General features: G+C 34.7%; 1 protein-coding gene across 1 annotated transcript; it reads right to left on the bottom strand.

Moving 5' to 3' along the window:
* Positions 1-252: 252 nt before the first annotated feature.
* Positions 253-20,716, bottom strand: sgl (UDP-glucose 6-dehydrogenase sgl). The gene is made up of 2 exons (XM_068769785.1): positions 19,045-20,716; positions 253-1,692 (listed from the first exon to the last, which is right to left on the bottom strand). Exon 1 carries the CDS (start codon positions 20,489-20,491, stop codon positions 19,052-19,054), a length of 1,440 nt encoding a protein of 479 aa, XP_068625886.1. The 5' UTR covers positions 20,492-20,716; the 3' UTR covers positions 253-1,692; positions 19,045-19,051.
* Between the last annotated feature and the right edge of the window lie 289 nt (positions 20,717-21,005).

A 21,005-nucleotide genomic window follows, 5' to 3' on the forward strand; every position in this document is an offset into this window, starting at 1 on the left:
TTGAAAATCTTTTCATGGCACTGGACATATCCAGCGAACTAAGCACTATTTAACATCAGATTAACGTTTCCTTTTATCGATTCTTGTAATATTGTGTAAACAGAAAATTCTGCAGCAAGGACTATAATGTCATTTTTGCTATAATAAAATATAAATAAATAATAAACATAAAATGTTACTTGAGCACATTAAAAATTAATTTTTATCAATTCATTTACATTCCATTAAAAAAAAAATCCGCCACTAATATTAGGGGCACCGGAAAGTAAATTCGCTTTCTTAAGTTAAATTCACACGATTACACTTTTAACAAGTTTTTAACCAATCAACAATATATTCACCTTCGTTATCAACAACCTTTTGCCATCTGTATACAACGTCTTTCAATTACGTAATGACATACCAAATGACAATCAAATAAAAAAAAACGACATTACTTTCCGATCCCTATAATACATACAGGTTGGTTATAGGCGTAAAATCCAACCAGCCTGTATCAATAGAGTATGTGTAATTATTTCTAATATAATCCAGGAATCGTTTTCGACGCATGTACAATGACCGAAAAAAAAAATCGGAAATGCAAAATAAAAACAACACCACTGGCCATGCGTGTTCCCTAAAAAAAACACGCCGATTTTTACCGCGAAAGACCGGTCAAGCGAAATTATAACTAAACACCTACGCAATAATAACTAGAATTATATGATAAAAGTATTTATAAGATATTTATTCTATAACCTATATAAAGGTTCAATATTTGTCCATATAAATTAAATATTTGAAATAAAGCTTAAGTTTTTGTGAATTAAATGACATTTTAAAGTTATAAATTAAGTAAAAAATAAATACAGATATATTGTAAAATCTTTTTCGAGACATAAATGTAAATTATAAGCATAATTATTACACATAAAATTATTTAGTATAGATTAATTATTTTGATCGATACATCGTCACTGATAGGTGCTTTATTAAGTAAAAAATATATTTGTGTGTCATTTGCGTGTTTAAATTTGCTCCGAGAATCTTTTAGAAATACAGGGAGAACCAGAAAGGCGAGCGAATTTAATTTTTTTTTAATTTTTTCCACAGCGGCATAATTTTAATGGCTACAGCAGGTTCTGGTTGCAACAATATGGCGCAACGACCGATACATACAATGAGTTTTTAGCAGTTGTCAGCTGATATTCCATCGAAGGGACATCCAGGTGCATTTTGGAAGCTTGGACCTCACGCAATTGAATTTTTTTTCTCCTGGTACCTCAAGAACCTCAGGATACACCAGCGTAATTTCACGAATTTGGTGTCTTGATTCCAGTGTATGAATTTACATGGAACACACTTCAGTAATATTAATTTTAAATAATAAAATTTTAATGTGTTCACTGTATTATAAATAAAAATTTCATTCCAGCTTTGTAGTTTTATTCTATGAATTTTTAAATTCCGCTCAACTAAATGACTCACCCTGTATCAGCAAAACTAATGTCCGGTATGAAACACTAAACATATTCCATTTAACTTAATATCTTGATCAACAATTTTGACAGATGTCATTATTGACATAACGGAAAATGGCGGGAATTCGCACTCTGTGTAAAACTATGTTTTTTTTTTCGATGGATTACGTTTTCCTTATATATAACCTTACAGCTACATTGTTCCTCTTGCTTCTGTTAATTGGATTATCTGTAACAAAAAAAAAAACGATTTGTAAAAAAAAATATTTGCAATCAAACAATGATTTCAAAATTAGGATATAGAACTTAGATATTTCATATACAGGTTGATTGGTTATGGGTTTTAAAAGGGTTCATTCTATAGCTCATTTGTAGGAAAAAAATTTTTACACCTATTTTCAATAAACCTGTAGAAAGTAATGACTTTGACATATGTTACATTAATTTATTTTCTCTATTGGAATGCTAGAAGCCAATAATTTTTGAAAACACAAAGTCTATAGTGACAGGTGTAAACTATGATTTTTTTTTTATCTATTATGATGTTTATTATTTCTGAAACCATTGATTTTTAAAGGGTGTAACATACATAAATTAACAGCAAAAGAGGTATACATTCACCCATTTGCAGCTTTTACATCTGCAATTGATCATCCTGTATCTTACAGAATATAACGAAGATATTAGAGTTACCATTCTCATTATAAGTACAATTCTCCTACGGAACGATATGGGTTCCCCTCTTCTTTTTGAAGTCTCTATAAAGATTGAATTTCGTGTTTAATTTTATATTTATAATTAATTTATTTTCATACAGGTGGTTGATAATTTTCATATTGGAATGTCCGAATATTTAAGAATGATCACTATATACAGGTTGATTGGAAATATGTATAAAAGCTTGAAAGCTTTTTGCTGATAAAAAAAATTATATATACATAACTAAAGTTTTTAGATCTATAACCAATCGCCCTGTATATTAAAAATAGTAAACTATTAATAAATATTAAGCAAGGTCTATTAACGCGTGACATCGTCGTTATTAAAGCAAATTCCTAAACGGCCTTAAAATCTATTAATTGGATAATTATACGTGTCAATCACGTCTTTGCCATTGATGTAATTATGGTATTGACCTTGGCATAATATCAACAAATAATAGGACGTATGATGCAAAGATCTTTGCCTTTTTTGGCCCCAAAAATTGCTGCCGCCATATTGATTTTATTGCAATAGGGAATAGTTTATTTACATACACTGTTGTTCTTTGCAAGTTATTCATGAGAATCTTTTCTTTGAAGGCGCTTTTAAAAATTGCCAAGCGAGAGAAAATTACAAAATTCTTCATACCATTGTTTAAGAATTGAGATAATTAATCGAAATGTTCAAAAACTTCAATTAAATTGATTTTTAAACGGTTTTATTTAGTTCGACCCGTACGGAATTTATTTGGATCAAAATTAGAAATTGAAATTTAAGCACCTTCCCGTTGTCAGATTGGTCTGAAATTTGGTACACACATTTAATTTAGATGACAATACAATATAATAAAATCAATAACATTGATCTAAGATGGCCGCCGATACAAAATGGCGGATTACGTATTTTTCCTTAACCCCCTAAATATGGGTATCAAATGAAAGGGCTACACTAGTAAAACACGATGATTATGTCAAAATTTAAAATTCAAGATGGACGCCGTTCCAATATGGCGGACTAGGTACATATTTTTCCACAACCACCACAATATGTGTATCAAAAAACCGTTTAACTTAAAAGTTTTTAAATGTATTTATTTATTTTGTCACCTACGAACGTATCCCCTATAATCGCATATAAATTAGCATTCCGTATTAACGGTTTCTGTATTTGCGACACATTTATGGAACATATACCTCGCGAATAAAGAAAGGGCTTTTATTGTATACACAAGACTACACTGGGGTTACCTAGTACCATGTTCTTCTTTCACTTCAAACAATTAACAAGAATTATTTACTTTCATCTGTTCACGTCATATTTAAATGGCGGTCGAACAAAGTAATCTTTTCACTTAAAATTTACGACGCATTATATTGCCATTATTAAAAATCAATTCGCATTAAATGTGAATTGCTTTTATTATCTGTGCGATATCGTTTCGATTGTTTTTGATCAACTTATACTATTTATATTAGCACATAAATTTTATTAGTGTAATGAAAACCATTTATTCAATAAAAAATAATATTTATTCTCTTGAATAGGCTCCTTCGAATAATTGAGACATTCATATAATGTATATTTAAATATATATTTACATGTACATAATGATCCCAATTTACTTTATATATATATATATATATATATAAATAAAAAAACACACACACATATATATATATATATATGTGTGTGTGTGTGTGTGTGTGTTCGGTATATTGATTCTGTCGAGAAGAATCTGCCAATAAACTCGATAGTTACTCTTTTAACGTACATTTGTTGGATCGCACTGTCACTGCTGTCTAAATGGCATTTGCAGATTCTGCGGGTATGAGGTGGCAGGGCGAAGAGAGCGCCTAGCCTAAGATCGAAAGCGTCGAGGTCTCCAGAAGGATCATTGGCTCGGGCCTCTGCATACTTCTATTTTACCTGATTTGGAGACCGTCGAGCTCTTGGGATGCTCCATGGAGCGACTTTGGTTTGGCTGACATAAGGGCGCCCAAGAGGACCAAACCTCAGATTAGTTGGTTGCTATTGCCTGACCAATATCACTACTAGCACTTCTGAAAGCGTCAGCGCTAGAAGAAGAAATGACGGAACAAACTCTAGCATCGCTTATATCTAGTATGTTTATGTATGGTGTGTATGGTTGGTGTCGCCTGACATATCCGACCTGGTTCAGACGAGATCGGTTGGGTTTTTATGCCCCCCCCCCCCACTGGGGTCCTCTCCTTCCACCCATATCTGGTTGTTGACAGGGATTTCATTTTTGTTTATTAATTTTTTCACTGTTTATTATATACTTTCTCTTCTTCTATTCCACACAATATCTATCTTGCTGCTCTTACATTCCATAATTCAATCTATTTTTCTCTTTCATTCTATTTACCTTTCATCCATCCTTAATCACTGCAATATATCACTGTTTTTTTTTTATTTTCCTCTTATACATATGTTTCACGGTTACAGAAATATTATTATTTACATTTTAACTTCTTTTGATCGATTGGTTGACGAATTGGGAATAAATATCTGCAATCCCAGGAATATGTCAGTGAATTTTCACGACTTTGCGTTCTAAATTTGAAAAGTGTGAACGTTTATATGGAACACACATTTCAGTCATTATTACAAAATAAATTCCCACGTCTTTACTATATTATAGATTTTATCTATTCTGTCTTTTCCAACACATGTATTTATTTGTCTGTGATTATTTAAAATTCGAATTCAATGAACTTATTGGCTCACCCTGTACATCAAAATGTGTTGGTAGTTATTTAATTAAATGAATTATATTGCTGCTGCCGCAATTGCCGGTCGGTTTGGCGCACGTCCTGTGTTTATTGTACTCGATGTGTTTTTAATCAATGACCCATATAACTGGCCAGTTATAATTGTCATGTCGACATTTACGAATTCAGCTTCGAAATTTAAATTTAAAAATATTTAGACGACGTTTCGAAATGTAATGCAGTTAGGTAGTTGTTAACAAAATAGCTTTGATCGTCCGCTGCAGATTTTTAATTCAATTTTCCCCATATATTTAAGTTTAAAAATCTATTAAAAATAAGATTAACCCTTTTTTTAGATAATGACAGCTTTAAGATTACAACTACGCGTATTCCAAACGCGCATTGATCTAAAAAGTGTCCGTTATTTTTTTTTATCATACAATAGTTTAAAATTCAACTACCAAGTGTTAATATTTATTTAAATAAAATCCTTTACAATACAAAAGAGTTTTTATGACTTTTTTAATAAACTTTTTAATTGGATAGCTACCGTCTTTAGCACCCATCATCTCCAGTTTTCTCCAATTCCCGACATTTAAAGAGCTAGGATAGAGCAGCTGAAGGACTCTTTCCGAAAGAAACATTTCAGATGTGCTTCCTATAGTGGAATTAACGAAAGGATACGTGCATCGCTAGCCAAGGAGAGTGCTTTGAAAGAGATTAACTTCTTTTTTATTTAGCTTATTTGTTTCCAATAAAATTAGTCACTGTATGTTTTGATCATATCTCGCATATACATAGACTGTACACAATCTTGTACTATTTACAATTTCGACACGAACGCAACGGCATCGACTACCTCACTGATATCCTCTACTAGATGGACCCACGACACAATTCAAGGTTACAAGAAGTCGCTGGATGAAGGCAGCAAGACCGCTTATCGTGACGATCTTTAGGCCTATCTTGTAGTGGACTTCTGTCGGCTGACATGATGATGATGCTCTCACTGATTGAATCTAAATTCAAATCGGCGTTCATAATTGATTTCAAATCAGCGTTCTAATCTCAAATCAAATCGGCTTTCGAATTTGAATTCAAATCGGTGTTCGAATCTGAATTCAAATCGGCATTCGAATATTAATTCAAATCGTCGTTTAAATCTGAACTCAAAACGGTGTTCCAAATAAATTCAAATCGGTGTTCGAAATAAATTCAAATCGGTGTTCGAATCTAAATTCAAACATGCAAATATAATTTCAGTCTTAAAAGCATTGTGGCCCTAGTGGCCAGTAATACGTAGCGATTTTACGTGAAACATTTGACACATCGCAATTCGGTTGTACGTAACCGAAACGACTTATCTCTTCCTGCGCGATCAAGGCTGTGATTCGTACCTCACATTGCTTAACAGGCGACGTGCGTGTACACATTTTGTAGCTGCAATAATTTTATCAATAAATTTATCACTAGAGTATCCTCTTATCTGCAAATGGACATTTTTTAATTTCATTAACAATACCATTATGATAGTCGATGATAAAAATTAATGTCGGTTTGATCGTATTGAAAAATAGTGTAGTTTTTTTTATGGCCCCCGCTATTGGAGGTCTCTCGTACCCCTAATTAGTTGGGATCAGGGTCTTTGTTTACAAATAAGTTTTTCAGATTTTTCATCTTTATTCTTCACTCACTGACATACTTCTCGATTTCTTTTATTCTTACCTTATTTACATCACAATATCTTTTATTTTGTTCTTTCATTCCTTCTTGCTTTCATCGCCTTCCTTCCATCATCTTATTGCTCTTAAGTGGCTAGGTACATTTTTATCACATTTTTCTTTAGGTTGTGCTTTCTTAATACATCACTACACTTTTCTTATTCTATTTTTACTATTATTAATTGCTTATTTATTTTATGTGCAGTTTATTAGGTACCTACTTATCTATACTGTTTTGTTTCTATTAACAGTGTCACTCACCACCCTACGAAAATAGTATAGTTGTTGAAATTTGATTATTGTAGGGTAGACGAATATTTTGTGTATATTTGATCATTCATCAGATCATCTCATCATATCAGCCCTGGGACATCCACTGCAAGACCACGACCAGCATCCATTCTGAGTACTTCCACCAGGTCTTCATTCCTGCCTTGTGGATTCTACGTTGCGTATCTCCATATACAAAAACGTACCAAAGTATATTCAATATCTCTTTTACACACGTCCTGCTATATCAGGTCACAACAAAAGCAAAATGTAAATAGGGCTTTAAATATGAAGTTAGATTCGAAAAAGAACTATTAAATCCTTTTTCGAACAACCCACTTTGTTCCAAATTTAAATATTTATTTTTACCGCCGATATTAAATTATGGTCAGTTAGAGACATTTTGTTTATTAGATTCATCTTGGTTTTAGCCTATAGACGACCACTGCTAGGCATAGGATCCCCTAAAAATATCTTTGAGAAGATTTACTATAATCAGTTAGAAAAGGACCAATATTTAGCCACAGGAGTTATGTTACACCGATTAGTGCCAAACACTAATCGGTGTAACATAACTCCTGGAGATGCCCCGTGGAGGGGTGAAACACGTGTTGAGTGATTTGGCGGTGGCGGTTGTTGTTGTGCATTTTTTGCCGCATTCGCATTTATCAGCGGGCCGGCGGGCGGTGCACTTTGTTGCACGACTATCACTGCATGTGCGGAAGTGGCTAAATATTGGTCCTTTTCTTACTTAGGATGGACTTCCGCAAGGTAACGCCTGATTCCATTAAATATATCCTAATCGTCACGCTTAACAGGCGGGTTGGCGATTGCAAAGTTGTATTATAGTACGGAAAAGGCTCTGCTGCCTATCCTCTGGAACCTTGTTTTTGAGCAGTAGCAAACCTATATAATTAATGTACAAAGTGTGAATTATATTTTATCCCGGGTATCGAATCCGCGACCTACGAATATCTCAGTCATCTACCGCTGAACTACCACAGCTTGATACATTAAACCAGTGATTCCCAAAGTGGTCTATATGGACCCCTAGGGGTCTATGACAACCTGCAAGGGGTCTACGTCAGCGAAAAAAAATTTGGGGGTCCATGAAATGAAAATGGGGGTCCACGATAGTGGATCTCAACACATACACTGATAATACCCATTGACTTACATCATACTACCTTGTAATATCAAAACACCTACATTATTTATAAAAGTACCTATGAAGTAAAAAATGTACTATAGTATATGTTTATAAAATTGTGTAAGTTGTAGGATGTTCGTATTCGCTTTGTGGTCGCAATACATTTTGAACTTGTAAAAACCTAATAAATGTATAAATTAACATGTGTTTTACTTTAAATTTTTAACACTAAACTTCACTACAGTTAGAAATTTACAGGAAATCAATGTCAGGTAAGTAGGGGGTCTACCCAACACGGAAAAACATTGCAAGGGGTCTACGACACAAAAAAGTTTGGGGAACTCTGCATTAAACTAACATAATACGGGCTGGATGTTATTACCATCGCATATAGGAAGTTGATTACAATGGAAGAGTGTGATAACAAAGTTGGGGTCAGTATGAAGTTTCTTTCTATATAAAATGTACTTTTTTAATGAACAAATCATCAACGTTTCAGCAGTGAGACGTCCAAATCTATACATAAGTCTTCTTCATCGGTATCCAATAGGACCAGTCAGGACTTGCATCCAGGGTCTTCTGATGACCAAGGTCTGTCCCCACAAAGGACGTCCATCCCGTCTTACCCTGCACTTTCCGCCCCGTGGTCTACATACCAGGACTCCCAACAGCCATACGCGCTTTGTGGCCTACACATTACCACTTGACTAGTTGGGCTATGTTAGTTACATTCATCTATCTGCTCATTCCAGATTCGATATCTTGGAGAATTCCTGAGCAAAATAACTTCATGGGTCCCATCCCATTTGTCAAATGAACAGATCGTGGTAGCACAACAAGGAGAGATAGAAAGAGATATTCACTAAGGAACGGACTATCAATACCAGTGTTTTCTAACGAGTGGCTGTAGCCCACGCCCCATAATGGGAAAAATTGATTATTAAGTGGGGCAATTCGATAGTAGACTTCAACCCTTTCGCTTTAATATAATAAATATATGTCACATAGGACGGCATAAGAATTTTCAAGCCAGTTTTTTGGGCGGAAGAGCAAACTTTCTTTTTTAATGTTATTATTTAAGCACCCTTTACTTATATAAGGTAAATAAAATAAAAAAAGAAATCAAAAACATCACGCACAGGCGCGAGACCGGCACTACGAAAGGAATTCTCTCTATCAGTGCCGAGTCTGTCGTTTCTTGGTACGTGGCGGACCCTTTCTCGTACTCAAGGCGCAATAATAAAATTACAAAAAGTAATTTAAAATCAAAAGTTCACCTACGAAGAAAGTTTAAGCGCAGTGCTGTCACGTTAGCACGCTATTTCGAGTGATGCCGTCGCCCAACTGAATTAAAAAAGTTGTTCGGTAAAGATCCAGCGCCGGCGCGAGACCGGCACCTCACAATACACCTCGCGTTTCTCGCAAATCTCAAAAAAAGTTGCGAAACACTGGTCTATACTATGTATACATTTTAATAAGGCAGCGCTAGAGAGACACGGGGAATTACCCGTGTTACTCACCAGTGGCAAAGTACAACCACTGACGTATTTCAGTTGGTATTTTTTTATGGACTGCATAAAAAGCCTCACATAGAAAGTAAATCAAAGCCTTTAGACTTGTCACTTGCGTAAATCAGAGATAAATATAGAAAAAAATCTTCTACCTTCAAATAAATTTCTCTAGTGTAAAACAAACTAAACAATGATGAGACCAAACTGAAGCTACTAAACATCTCGGAGAACTAACGGGATACGCGTATATTGAATTAAATACGTGTACACTTGATGGCCCAGTAAAACTACATTTTTTATTTATAACTTCGTCAATTATGTCCTGAATTCATTGAAATTTTTTTTCATATATTATTTTACGCGTTCCCATTGCTTTGTTTGGGACAGGATAGTTACAATGGTTAAATGTTTATTTTATTTTTGTTGCTCTCTCTTTCTTTCCTCATAAATTCTTTCTCTCTTTCCCTCACATCCTTCACAAAGTCTTTCATTCTTCACCTTCTAATCTTCATTCATACGCCGCTTTTATTTCCTCTCTTATTTAGCAGCATATATTATTTACAGCTTGTATATACCCGATCCTTTATTTTAATCCTTGCGTTTGTTCCTAGCAATGGTGTACTGCACTTCTCCGCAGAAACTTAGAAGTGCAGGAAGAAATTTGACCTTCATACCTGTACTAGTCTGTGCTCATATCATATTTACAGACCTGCGCATACGCAGGAAGAATAGTTTTGAAGCCAATTAGCGCCTTTGTCAGAATGCAACCTTACCACGTAGTCACGAACATCAAAGCATCGAGGTTGCCAGCTTGACCTTAGTACGTGATTACTTAAATGTTAAAGCGATTGCCTTGTCTTGCTTTCAGGTTTAAAATTTCAAATAACCTATGATAAACATGCCAAAGAATCTATAAGGGGGTCCGGAAAGTAATGTCGCTTTCTTAAGTTAAATTCACACGACTACATTTTTAACAAGTTTTCATTTCTAACCAACAATATATTCACCTTCGTTATCAACAACCTTTTGCCATCTAGTATACAAATAAATGCCGGAGCGGTAACAAATCAATCGGTTTTTCTGTAAAATATGACGACAGAAACGATATTACTTTTTTGTCTTCCTAATATTTTTAATTAATTAATACCTTAAACCGAAAATGTGTTATGAAATCTATCTTTTCCTAGAGACTTAAAAATAACATTAGTTAAAAAACTAACAGTACAACTGAATTCCTTGAAGCAATCACAGATTAAAAAGATCGAATCATACAATATGCATCACGTTTCATCGTTTTTAAACATGAAATGACGTCAGAAATCGTGAAGGTAAATGTTAAACAAATCGCCGTTTATAAAATAAATTTCCGAAACGTGAGCTTACGGGAAATTAGTCACAGCTAACGTGAGAATAGCAATCGGAAGACTTACTGGAAATGGACTACCAGTCTTATTGGAAATCTACCAGGGACTCCCAAAAGTGGACATTTATGGTCGAAATGATGATGAACAAAACCTCGACCTCGTGCTTCCGCAGGCTCCATATCGAGGAAGCTGCATAAAGCCTGAGTCAGCAAGCACATCACACACATCTTAGATAGTTTGAGCTATTTTAGAAAATGTTTTCAAAAATAAAGATATTATATGTTTAATGGACTCTGGCGTTACCTTGCGGAAGTCCATCCTAAGTAAGAAAAGGACCAATATTTAGCCACTTCCGCACATGCTGTGGTAGTCGTGCAACAAAGTGCACCGCCCGCCAGCCCGCTGATAAATGCGTATGCAGCAAACAATGCGAATCACACAACCACCACCGCCAAATTACTCAACACGTGTTTCACCCCTCCACGGGGCATCTTCAGAAGTTATGATACACCGATTAGTGCCTGTGACTCTGTGTTTGGCGGGCACTTTGTTGCACGACTACCACTGCATGTGCAGAAGTGGCTAAAAATTAGTCCTTTTCTTACTAAAGATATTATACCAGGGATGGCCGCGTCCTTGATAGTTCGAGTCATTGTTCGAAATTTGAAATTTTTCTCGAGCCGCAATCTAATACGCATTTAAAACACGCAAACGTATATTTTTTTTTCAAAAATTATATTTGTTGAAAATATATGACAAAAGTAAAAATTATGTGCGTTGAAGTTAGATATAACGGCACACGTATATGACAGCACTCCTAATGATACTTAAGATGTCGAGATCGGTGTATGGATTTTGCTGATTTTATAGCGGAATAATAGATATTATTCACGCCAGTGATAAGTTACGATTTCCCAGGAGCTTACATAGGTTATGTAAATTTAAATATTGAAATAATTCGACAATTAAAAAAAAGAGCCGTATGTAGGTAGACACGAACCGCAGTTTGGCCACCCCTGTATCATAATGAAAACATAAATAAAAGAACAAAGTGTGTATATTGTTGTATATATTAAAAATTAAACACATTTATGTTACTTCTCTTGCTAATTCTTTTAAAAATTTGATGAATAATTGAAGAAAACATTTCTCGGTAATTCTTTTAGGCCCTGGTTAATACTGATTTACGTTTGAATTTGAGAATGACATTTTTTTTTAATATAATTATTCAAAAAGAAAAGGGAATTCGGGTACATTTATCAAGAGTCACCTATACCCTTCAAAGAGCCGCAGGTTGGTCACCCCTGGCATATAGTATGTTCAATATACCCTTCAAAGAACCGCAGGTTGGTCACACCTGGCATATAGTATGTTCAATATACCCTTCAAAGAACCGCAGGTTGGTCACTCCTGGCATAGAGTATGTTAATATACCCTTCAAAGAGCCGCAAGTTGGTCACACCTGGTATAGAGTATGTTCAATATAACCTTCAAGGAGCCAATGGTTGGTCACACCTGGCATAGAGTATGTTCAATATATCCTACAAAGAACCGATGTTTGGTCACACCTGGCATAGAGTATGTTCAATATACTCTTCAATAAGCTGCAGGTTGGTTACACCTCGCATAGAGTATGTTCAATATACCCTTCAAAGGACCGCAGGTTGGTGACACCTGGCATAAAGTATGTTCAATATACCCTTCAAAGAGCCGCAGGTTGGTCACCCCTGGCATAGAGTATGTTCAATGAACCACGGATATACGACTAGATGCTATATAACAACTGGTCCATAAACAAAGGCCAGATAGTATTAAAGAGTAGGTCAGTCAACAATCCTACATAAATTTCAGGGTTTTGTCAAGATTGTGTTTATACAGGATGATCCTGAAACTAACAAGTGCAAAAGCTTTGTCAACAATAAATCCTGAAAATCACTCTGAAATATATTACATTAATTTATTTTTTCTTTAAGAATGCGACCGGCCAGTAACTTTTAGTAAAGTCTAAAGTGAAATAGTAAACAATAACAAATTTTAATATGTAGTAATGCGAATTTTAAAAACGCGTCTCTTATTTACTTTATTATTTCTGAAATCATTGATTTTTGGATATATACCACACAATAATTGACAACATATAGGCTTTTAAATCTATTATATGATAAGCAATCATCCTGTATAAACAATATGACTACAAACAGTCACTTTCCGGCACTAAAAAAATTACAATAAAAACTTTTTCCAGGCGCACATGTTACTTTTTTCTGGCAAAAAAACCCGACTGTTACACACATGTGTTCTTTATACAGTTCCGCACCGATGAGTGTGACGCCATGTTATCGCTAATTATGACAGGAACACATTGAGCTTTATGTTTGCAAGACTAACGCAATGAACTTTCACTTACGTAATAAATGAATGAAAGCATTATTCTTATCGAGATAAAATTTGTTTTTGTTCATCATCGCGTCTTGCCAACCCCCCCCCCCCAAAATTGCCACTTCAGACGAACAATCCTTCACACACACACACACACACACACATATATATATATATATATACCTCGATGACCTCGTTGATATTATTTATAAATTGTTCGTAATAAAAGTAATGACATGCACTGGATTTCTCTACGAGATAGATTTAGGAATGAGAAATTCCGTAAACAAATGAAAGAAGTAACAGAAATAGTCTAGTGGATTGGCAAGTTGAGCAGGCAATGCAGTACAGGTGCCGTAAGATTCTAAAGTGGAGATCACGGGCCGGCAAGGGCAGCAAAAGAAGTCCACGCATAAAGAAGACAGAGGATCTTGTAAGGATCCGGAGATGCTGCACACAGGAAGCTTCCGTTCTTATTGGAGATCTATAGAAACTTGTCTTATATAATGATGATTTACAGATAAATAAATACATTTAAAAAACTTTTAAGTTAAACGGTTTTTTGATACCCATATTGTAGTGGTTGAGGAAAAATATGTACCTAGTCCGCCATATTGGAACGGCGTCCATCTTAGATTTATAATGTTATTGATTTTATTATATTGTATTGTCATCTAAATTAAATGTGTATACCAAATTTCAGATCAATCTGACAACGGGAAGGTGCTTAAATTTCAATTTCTAATTTTGACCCAAATAAATTCGTTACGGGTCGAACTAAATAAAACCGTTTAAAAATACATATTAATAGTTCATGTAATAAATATATTCAAGACACTTGGTCGTGAGTAAAACATTCAAGATACAGTGTTGCTCACTATCCGGTACACGACATCGCGAAAAGCATATGCTAAATTAGCTTTTTTACGATCGCTCATTTCGCATGCTAATAGATTGTAACGGTATTTATAACTGTATATATATATATTTATATATTTAAATTCGCGTCTCTCTGTCGCGAAATTTCAATTAGGTCGACGATTGTTGTGATAAAATTAGTTATCATATAACTATGCGACCGAATCGCGATAGAATGTCAATCAAATACTATAGTCATTTATTATGTGTAGAAGCTATAAAGGGGTGAATGTATAGCACATTTGACAGCTAAAATATTTGACAAATTAAATAACGGAACGGGTAAGGCCTTGACTTTTTTTTAATACACGCTCTGTTATAATAAAAACAAAACATTTAATAATTTCTCTAGTAATAGGCGCCAAGTTTGACAGATTCTCAAGATGGCCGCTTACAAGATGGCGCCGTTAGCACAAGCACTTTTTTTGAGAATTTTTCGTACGGTATATAAAAACTTAAATCCAATTGGAACATAATTTAAGAATAAAAAAATAGTAGGATCTTGTATATTTGACTGCCGAGATGAAGAAGCGAGAGAAAGAAAAGTCGTCGCAAAATCTGATCACCGAACGAAGGTAACTGAAAGTTCGCGCACTGTCAAACTACGAAATATAATATACCTTTTAGCAATCCTTAGTTATTTCGTAAGATTTTAAGTTATTTTCTACTTCTTCATGGGAGCCCCATTTACATCGGAAAAAAAAATTTAATTGTATTGCTAAAACTATTTTTTTATAGTTAAGCTTGAAATATTTTTTCAATTTTTTAATGCGTTTTTCTATATCCACCGCATAAAAAAAGATTTGAGTGTATTTCATATTTTTGGAATTTTTCAACAAGAATATATTTCGTAATATAGATTCCAATTTCATCAAGATGGCTGATTGAATTCAAATATATTTATTCATCATACGATAGATCACATCTCTCATTGACGTCGAGTTTACCATCTGTGATTAAATACTACAGACCTGAGAAAAACAAGTAGAACTCACCATTCAAAATTGGTCTAAAGATGCACTGACGATATATTTGGTAATTCTTACTGAAATTGGCGCCAAATATGACAGTTTTTAAAGATGGCAGCTTACAAAAGATACTCTATACAGATCGTATCTCGGTGAAGTTATGAAAACGCACGAGCGAAAGGAGGTTTGTTATGTAACTTGAATGCGGATAGATTCTGTGGGTGTTAGCCGGTTGTTTCACAAGGGTTCGAATTTTAAATTTGCAAATGCGCAAAAGACCTGTATTATACACTTATAGGTTATAAATATAATAGCATTTAAGATGTGATTGTATAGTTCATATGCTGAACACTGTGCGGTCGGTGCAACTTAATTAACCAATAACAAGACTTACAAAAATATTCGTCTAAATTTAATAATTAATATAAAATGATAAAATGTTTACAATATATGTGTCTACTCTACAATAACATATTTTCAAGTACGTACGTGATTTTGAAACGTATTTACATATAGACTGATATATATACATATATTAATTCGTTATACGTGTTTTCCATTTTATTGTGACCCATACACGACTGACGACTTGAAGGCTATATATTCAGATGACGAAGGCTTAGGGAGGCTTTCCGCCACTACCGGTTTACAGTGTTCTTTGGAGTTCGATTCGTCATTGATGTAAAATGTTTAAAATGGCGAATGTGTATATATAGCAGTTCTAAAAGATATCTTGGATCTTTTCTTAGTTTTAAATCGAACATTAAAAGTATATTATTAAAATAATCTTAATATAGCTTTAAAAGTTTTCAGTAGATCAAAGTTTGAGGAACTTAGTTAGTTGACTCGTTTACAGGATGGTATTATTACGTATTTAAACATTTTTTTTTTTAAAAAAAGAGAGATCATTTTATTTTATTGACTGCAAATGAGCTATATATTCACAATCATCCTGTATAAAAATACCAAGTGTACACGTGGGACAAAAAAACAAATTTCAAGTTAATGTGTATCACGTACATAAACGAAACGAATTTAAATTAGCAATTAAAATTTTTATTAGCGTGCGCAAAGTTTTAAACGCGAGTTGATGAAGACGTGGCGGAAATGTGGTTGCGGTTGATGAGGCGATTAGCGCTTATGCAAATTTTAATACAAAATAAGACGATAAAATTCAACATTGAATTATCAATTTCACGCTAAGAAAATTTGGCACGGAGTCCATCGCGTTGTAGGGAGAGAGGCTGTAATAACATCACACTTAAAAAACTACTTCATCTGAATAAACTCTTGTAGGAGATGGGTCGTTGAGTTCGTTGAACAAACGAAACACAGTTCAATATTGCTAGTCGATTGTTGCTATTCGATTTGGTTATTGATTATTGATGCCTCCCGATTTGTTTCTACGCTTCTTCTGTTCTTTGCTTCTCTTGCTTTCTGTACTGTACTGTTTCGAGAGACTTTTACAGCTTTATCGGGAATTAGTTCACGGAACGGGAGAGTCCGTGAACTATACTAAAAAGTAAACATTCTGGTTTCCGAACCTATATTAGACACTCTGATGGGAGGATGAGGGAGTAAAGACGAGGTTTTCATGGTCGAATCTATGTTGCTATTAGTGTAGTGTGTATGGAGTGAGGATTGGAGGGCAGCGTGAACCACTCGGCAATCTAAGGAAGGATACTGATCCTACCTCGGATTTTGGGCGATGTTGCTGGAGTGTTTTGTTAACAATAATATTTTTTCGCATTTCCTGCGCGCAGAGAGTTGGGAGAAGCATTGCCACTATTTGCTACAGATCTTTTTTCTCCCAGCTGCTAGTCACAACAATGTTTTATTATTATATACAATTTTTCTCGAGGATAAACACAGCTAAAATTTAGAAGTTTTACTCAATTGTACATGATTTGGTGCATTATTTTATTTCAACCGCTACAGACCATTAAACGACTTTAGGTTTGAGACGATGTACCGAGCTAACTTATGAAAAGATTCTGATTTAGATTTTTTCCTGAGGAGGTCCAATAAGTTGAATGGAGGTGTATTAAGGTTTTCACAAAGGGATAAACAAATAGTAATTATGGCTCTCTCAATAAACACTATATCTGAGACATTGCATATAGTCCCCATTACCATGCATAATTATTTTTTTTATGTGCCATTCACTGGGGACTCTTGTCCATCCCTAGCTAGTTTTTCACATGTCTTTCATTTTCATTCCTTTTCCACTCTTCACATAATCATTCACTCACTCTAATAATCTATAACATAAAACTATACATGTTGTATCACATAATCTCCCATTCTCATTCATTCTTATTATCTTACTTTTCATCGCCTTTCATCCTCTCCTCATTTATCAGTCTAGATCTATTCATAACAATGTATCAGCCTGTTTTTATTTTATTAGACCTTAAGTTATTTATTTGTTTTAACTGTGCATAATGTAATATAATAGATAGTGAAGGCGGAAAGGTGAAAGTGAAGTAAAATAATAAAATGAAAAGATAGTTTAACCGAGTTGTAATGTCCTTGCACCACACATGGCAGGGGAGAACGAGAGGTCTCTTCAAAGGGGGGGCCATATAAAATTCCAAGCATGTATATTATTGACGGAAACATCATCTCAGGTCCTATATCCTGAAGATTATCCATCATAAGGGAGACTTATTTGATAGAAACAACATGTTTGAGCTCCCTATAGTGAAATTCTTAAAGCCAAAGCTACTAGAGTTACAAACACTCTGATCTGACAAGAGCAAACAAACAACACCGGTATACTTTGAGGTCATTTTTATAACATCATTAATACAGGCACAATTAATTTCCAAACTTTATTTCCACTAATAAATCCTTCATATTGTAATAGGATTTATTTCCAAGCTTTTATGTAAGAAACTTTTTTAATTTATAACAAAATAATTCAGGGACATGGGAGTGTGTTTTAAAAGTATGAAGTTGCTTAAAAAAAAATACCTTAATGAAGCTTGGAGTATTATAGCATGCCTTCATTTCTACATATTTGTAATATTTTTCTTAAATCTATTTAGAGATACAAATAAAATTCTATGTTGTAATTTTTTGCAGAACTCTTATTGATTGCCAATCTATTTATATTTTTAATCTATTCTCTTTTTGACCCTACTCTGCTTCTCGAGGTTTTATATTTGTAGTAAAGAAGCAGAGAGATGCTCCACAACAACACATCTTTTAGTAAAGTTTGACAATACAGATTTACATTTTATTTATTGATATATTTATACATACAGACCAGATATCATTATATTTTCTTCATGAAACTTTTCCATTGGACTTTCTTTAGCTTGCCAAACAGCTTACTTTATTGATTATATGTCATTAAATAATTGATCTTAAAAAGATTTTTAGTATGTTAATCTATAAAGGTAAGATATAAGATTAAATATTACTCATTTAAATTAAAAATAATCATTATAAAAATATTGATAGGAGTTTTATTTATTGTATAATGAATTAAGTTAGGACATATCGGTAATGTCAAGCATAAAAGTGTACTTTTAACCATAATTATTTCTATAAAATTATAACTATTGAAGAAAAAAGTATTTTTATTCATTTATTTAAGTTGTTTTTGTCATGGTTTTGATATACATTTTGCACATCTATTTCAAAGCAGAGAAATCCATCAAAAATCCTCTCGATGAGGAATCCTGATCTATCTATGTCCAGAGACTTCTAACAACTTTGACTGTGTTTGTTGGTCTACTTAATGGGCCTACCTCATAGTTGCCACTCAATATCTTGCAAATTTCAGGCCAGGATAATTTATGTATCATAAAAGAACATTGATAGGCTATAAAATATATTTAAAAATAAAAGGTACTTACATATATTCTACGGCAATGTCTGGCTTCCCTGTGCTCTGATGCTGCTTGCTCTTGATAACCTCTTCCCAATGGTTTGGACATGGAAACCAATGTTCAGCAACGCCTCATGATCCAAGATCTTCCGGCCGTCGAATATATAAGCAGGCTTCATCATCACTTCATAAATCTTTTTGAAATCCAGCTCTTTGAATTCATCCCACTCAGTGCAGAGAACAAGAGCATGTGCCCCAGAGACTGCTGAGTAAGCAGTGCTGTGGATTTCTATGTTCTTCCTTACAATCTCTGGTTCAGAAGTGACATATGGTGTTGTTAGCTCAAAGTATATCTGATCAGTTTCAACTTTAGGATCATAGATGTGCAGCTTAGCTCCTTCATCTAACAATGTCTTGCATACATGTATTGCAGGGGATTCTCGAGTATCACCTGTGTTCTTCTTGAAAGAGAATCCAAGTATGGCAATCTTCTTATCAGTGACTGTGTTGAATAGTGATTCTATAACTTTACGTGTGAAGCGTGTTTTCTGGTAGTCATTGAGATTTACAACCTGTTGCCAATATGCAGCAACTTCTGGCAGGTTTAAGCACTCACACAAGTAAATAAGGTTAAGGATGTCTTTCTGGAAACAACTTCCACCAAAACCAATAGAGGCTTCTAGGAATTTTGGACCGATACGAGAGTCTCTACCAACAGCTCTGGCCACTTCTGATACATCTGCACCAGTAGCTTCACAAACGGCTGATAAAGAGTTGATGCTGGAAATTCTTTGTGCAAGAAAAGCATTAGCAGCAAGTTTAGACAATTCTGAACTCCATGTGTTTGTTGTGAGGATGTTCTTTGCAGGAATCCAGTGTTCATACACCCAGCATAACTCCTGAACAGCCTTCTGACCCTCAGGTGTATCCTCTCCACCAATTAGAACCCTCTCTGCTTCAACAAGATCAACAATAGCTGTACCCTCGGCAAGGAATTCTGGATTAGATAGGATCTGGTACTCTACTCCAGGTTTGGTGTTGGCCCGGAGGATCTTCATAATGATTTCTGCCGCTTTCACCGGGACAGTGCTTTTTTCGACTACAATTTTGTTACTTGTGGCTAAATCAGCAATCATTCTGGCAGCGCCCTCGATGTATTTCAGGTCCGCGGCTCTGCCTTTACCATTGCCGAAGGTTTTCGTGGGGGTATTAACGGAGATAAAAATGAGATCGGCTTCCTGTATGCTTTTAGCGATATCGGTTGAGAAGAATAGGTTTTTACCTCGGCACTGTTTGACTACGTCGTCCAGTCCCGGCTCGTAAATAGGCAGCTTGTCCGAGTTCCATTGGCTGATGCGTTCAACACTCTTGTCGCAGACAGTGACCTTTATGTGTGGGCACTTGAGAGCTATCACACTGCAAGTCGGCCCCCCCACGTAGCCGGCGCCGAGGCAACATATCTTCTCAATAACCATTGTGAATTAATTTATAAAAATCTACACGAAAATCTTCACACTAAGTTACTTTAATTTTTCCTTGAATATTATTTCAGTTTGTGAATTTAATTTGCGAGTGGTAGCGGCGGTGGTGCGATGCTGGTGACCGGACAGCACAAACTGCGGTTGCCTCGAGGCAATTAACGGTCGACGCGCTTACAAACTCATTTTATTTCTACAACCACTCAACTGCAATCCGCCAACCTTCTCTCCGATGTCATTGACATTTGATACTCGATTTCGTATAGTGATGGGAATGAAAGATATTACTCTGAACGGTAAGGGGCTTCTGATTAAGCGGTAATAATAAATTTTAATCATTTGATTTCTATTTATGTAAATATTTTTTATATTCATAATTAATAAATCTCTTATTTGCGTAATTTACCTAGTTAAGGTCGTCTGAAGACGCTGGATGCAGACAATTTTCAACAGGTCTCCCGAAGGACGTTATACGGCTGAAGTAAGGATATAATATGCGTAATTTACAGTA

This window comes from Battus philenor, unplaced genomic scaffold, assembly GCF_028537555.1.
Source record: "Battus philenor isolate CCGP_79_NKW_IND1 unplaced genomic scaffold, ilBatPhil1.0.hap1 SCAF_29, whole genome shotgun sequence".
NCBI lineage: Eukaryota > Metazoa > Arthropoda > Insecta > Lepidoptera > Papilionidae > Battus > Battus philenor.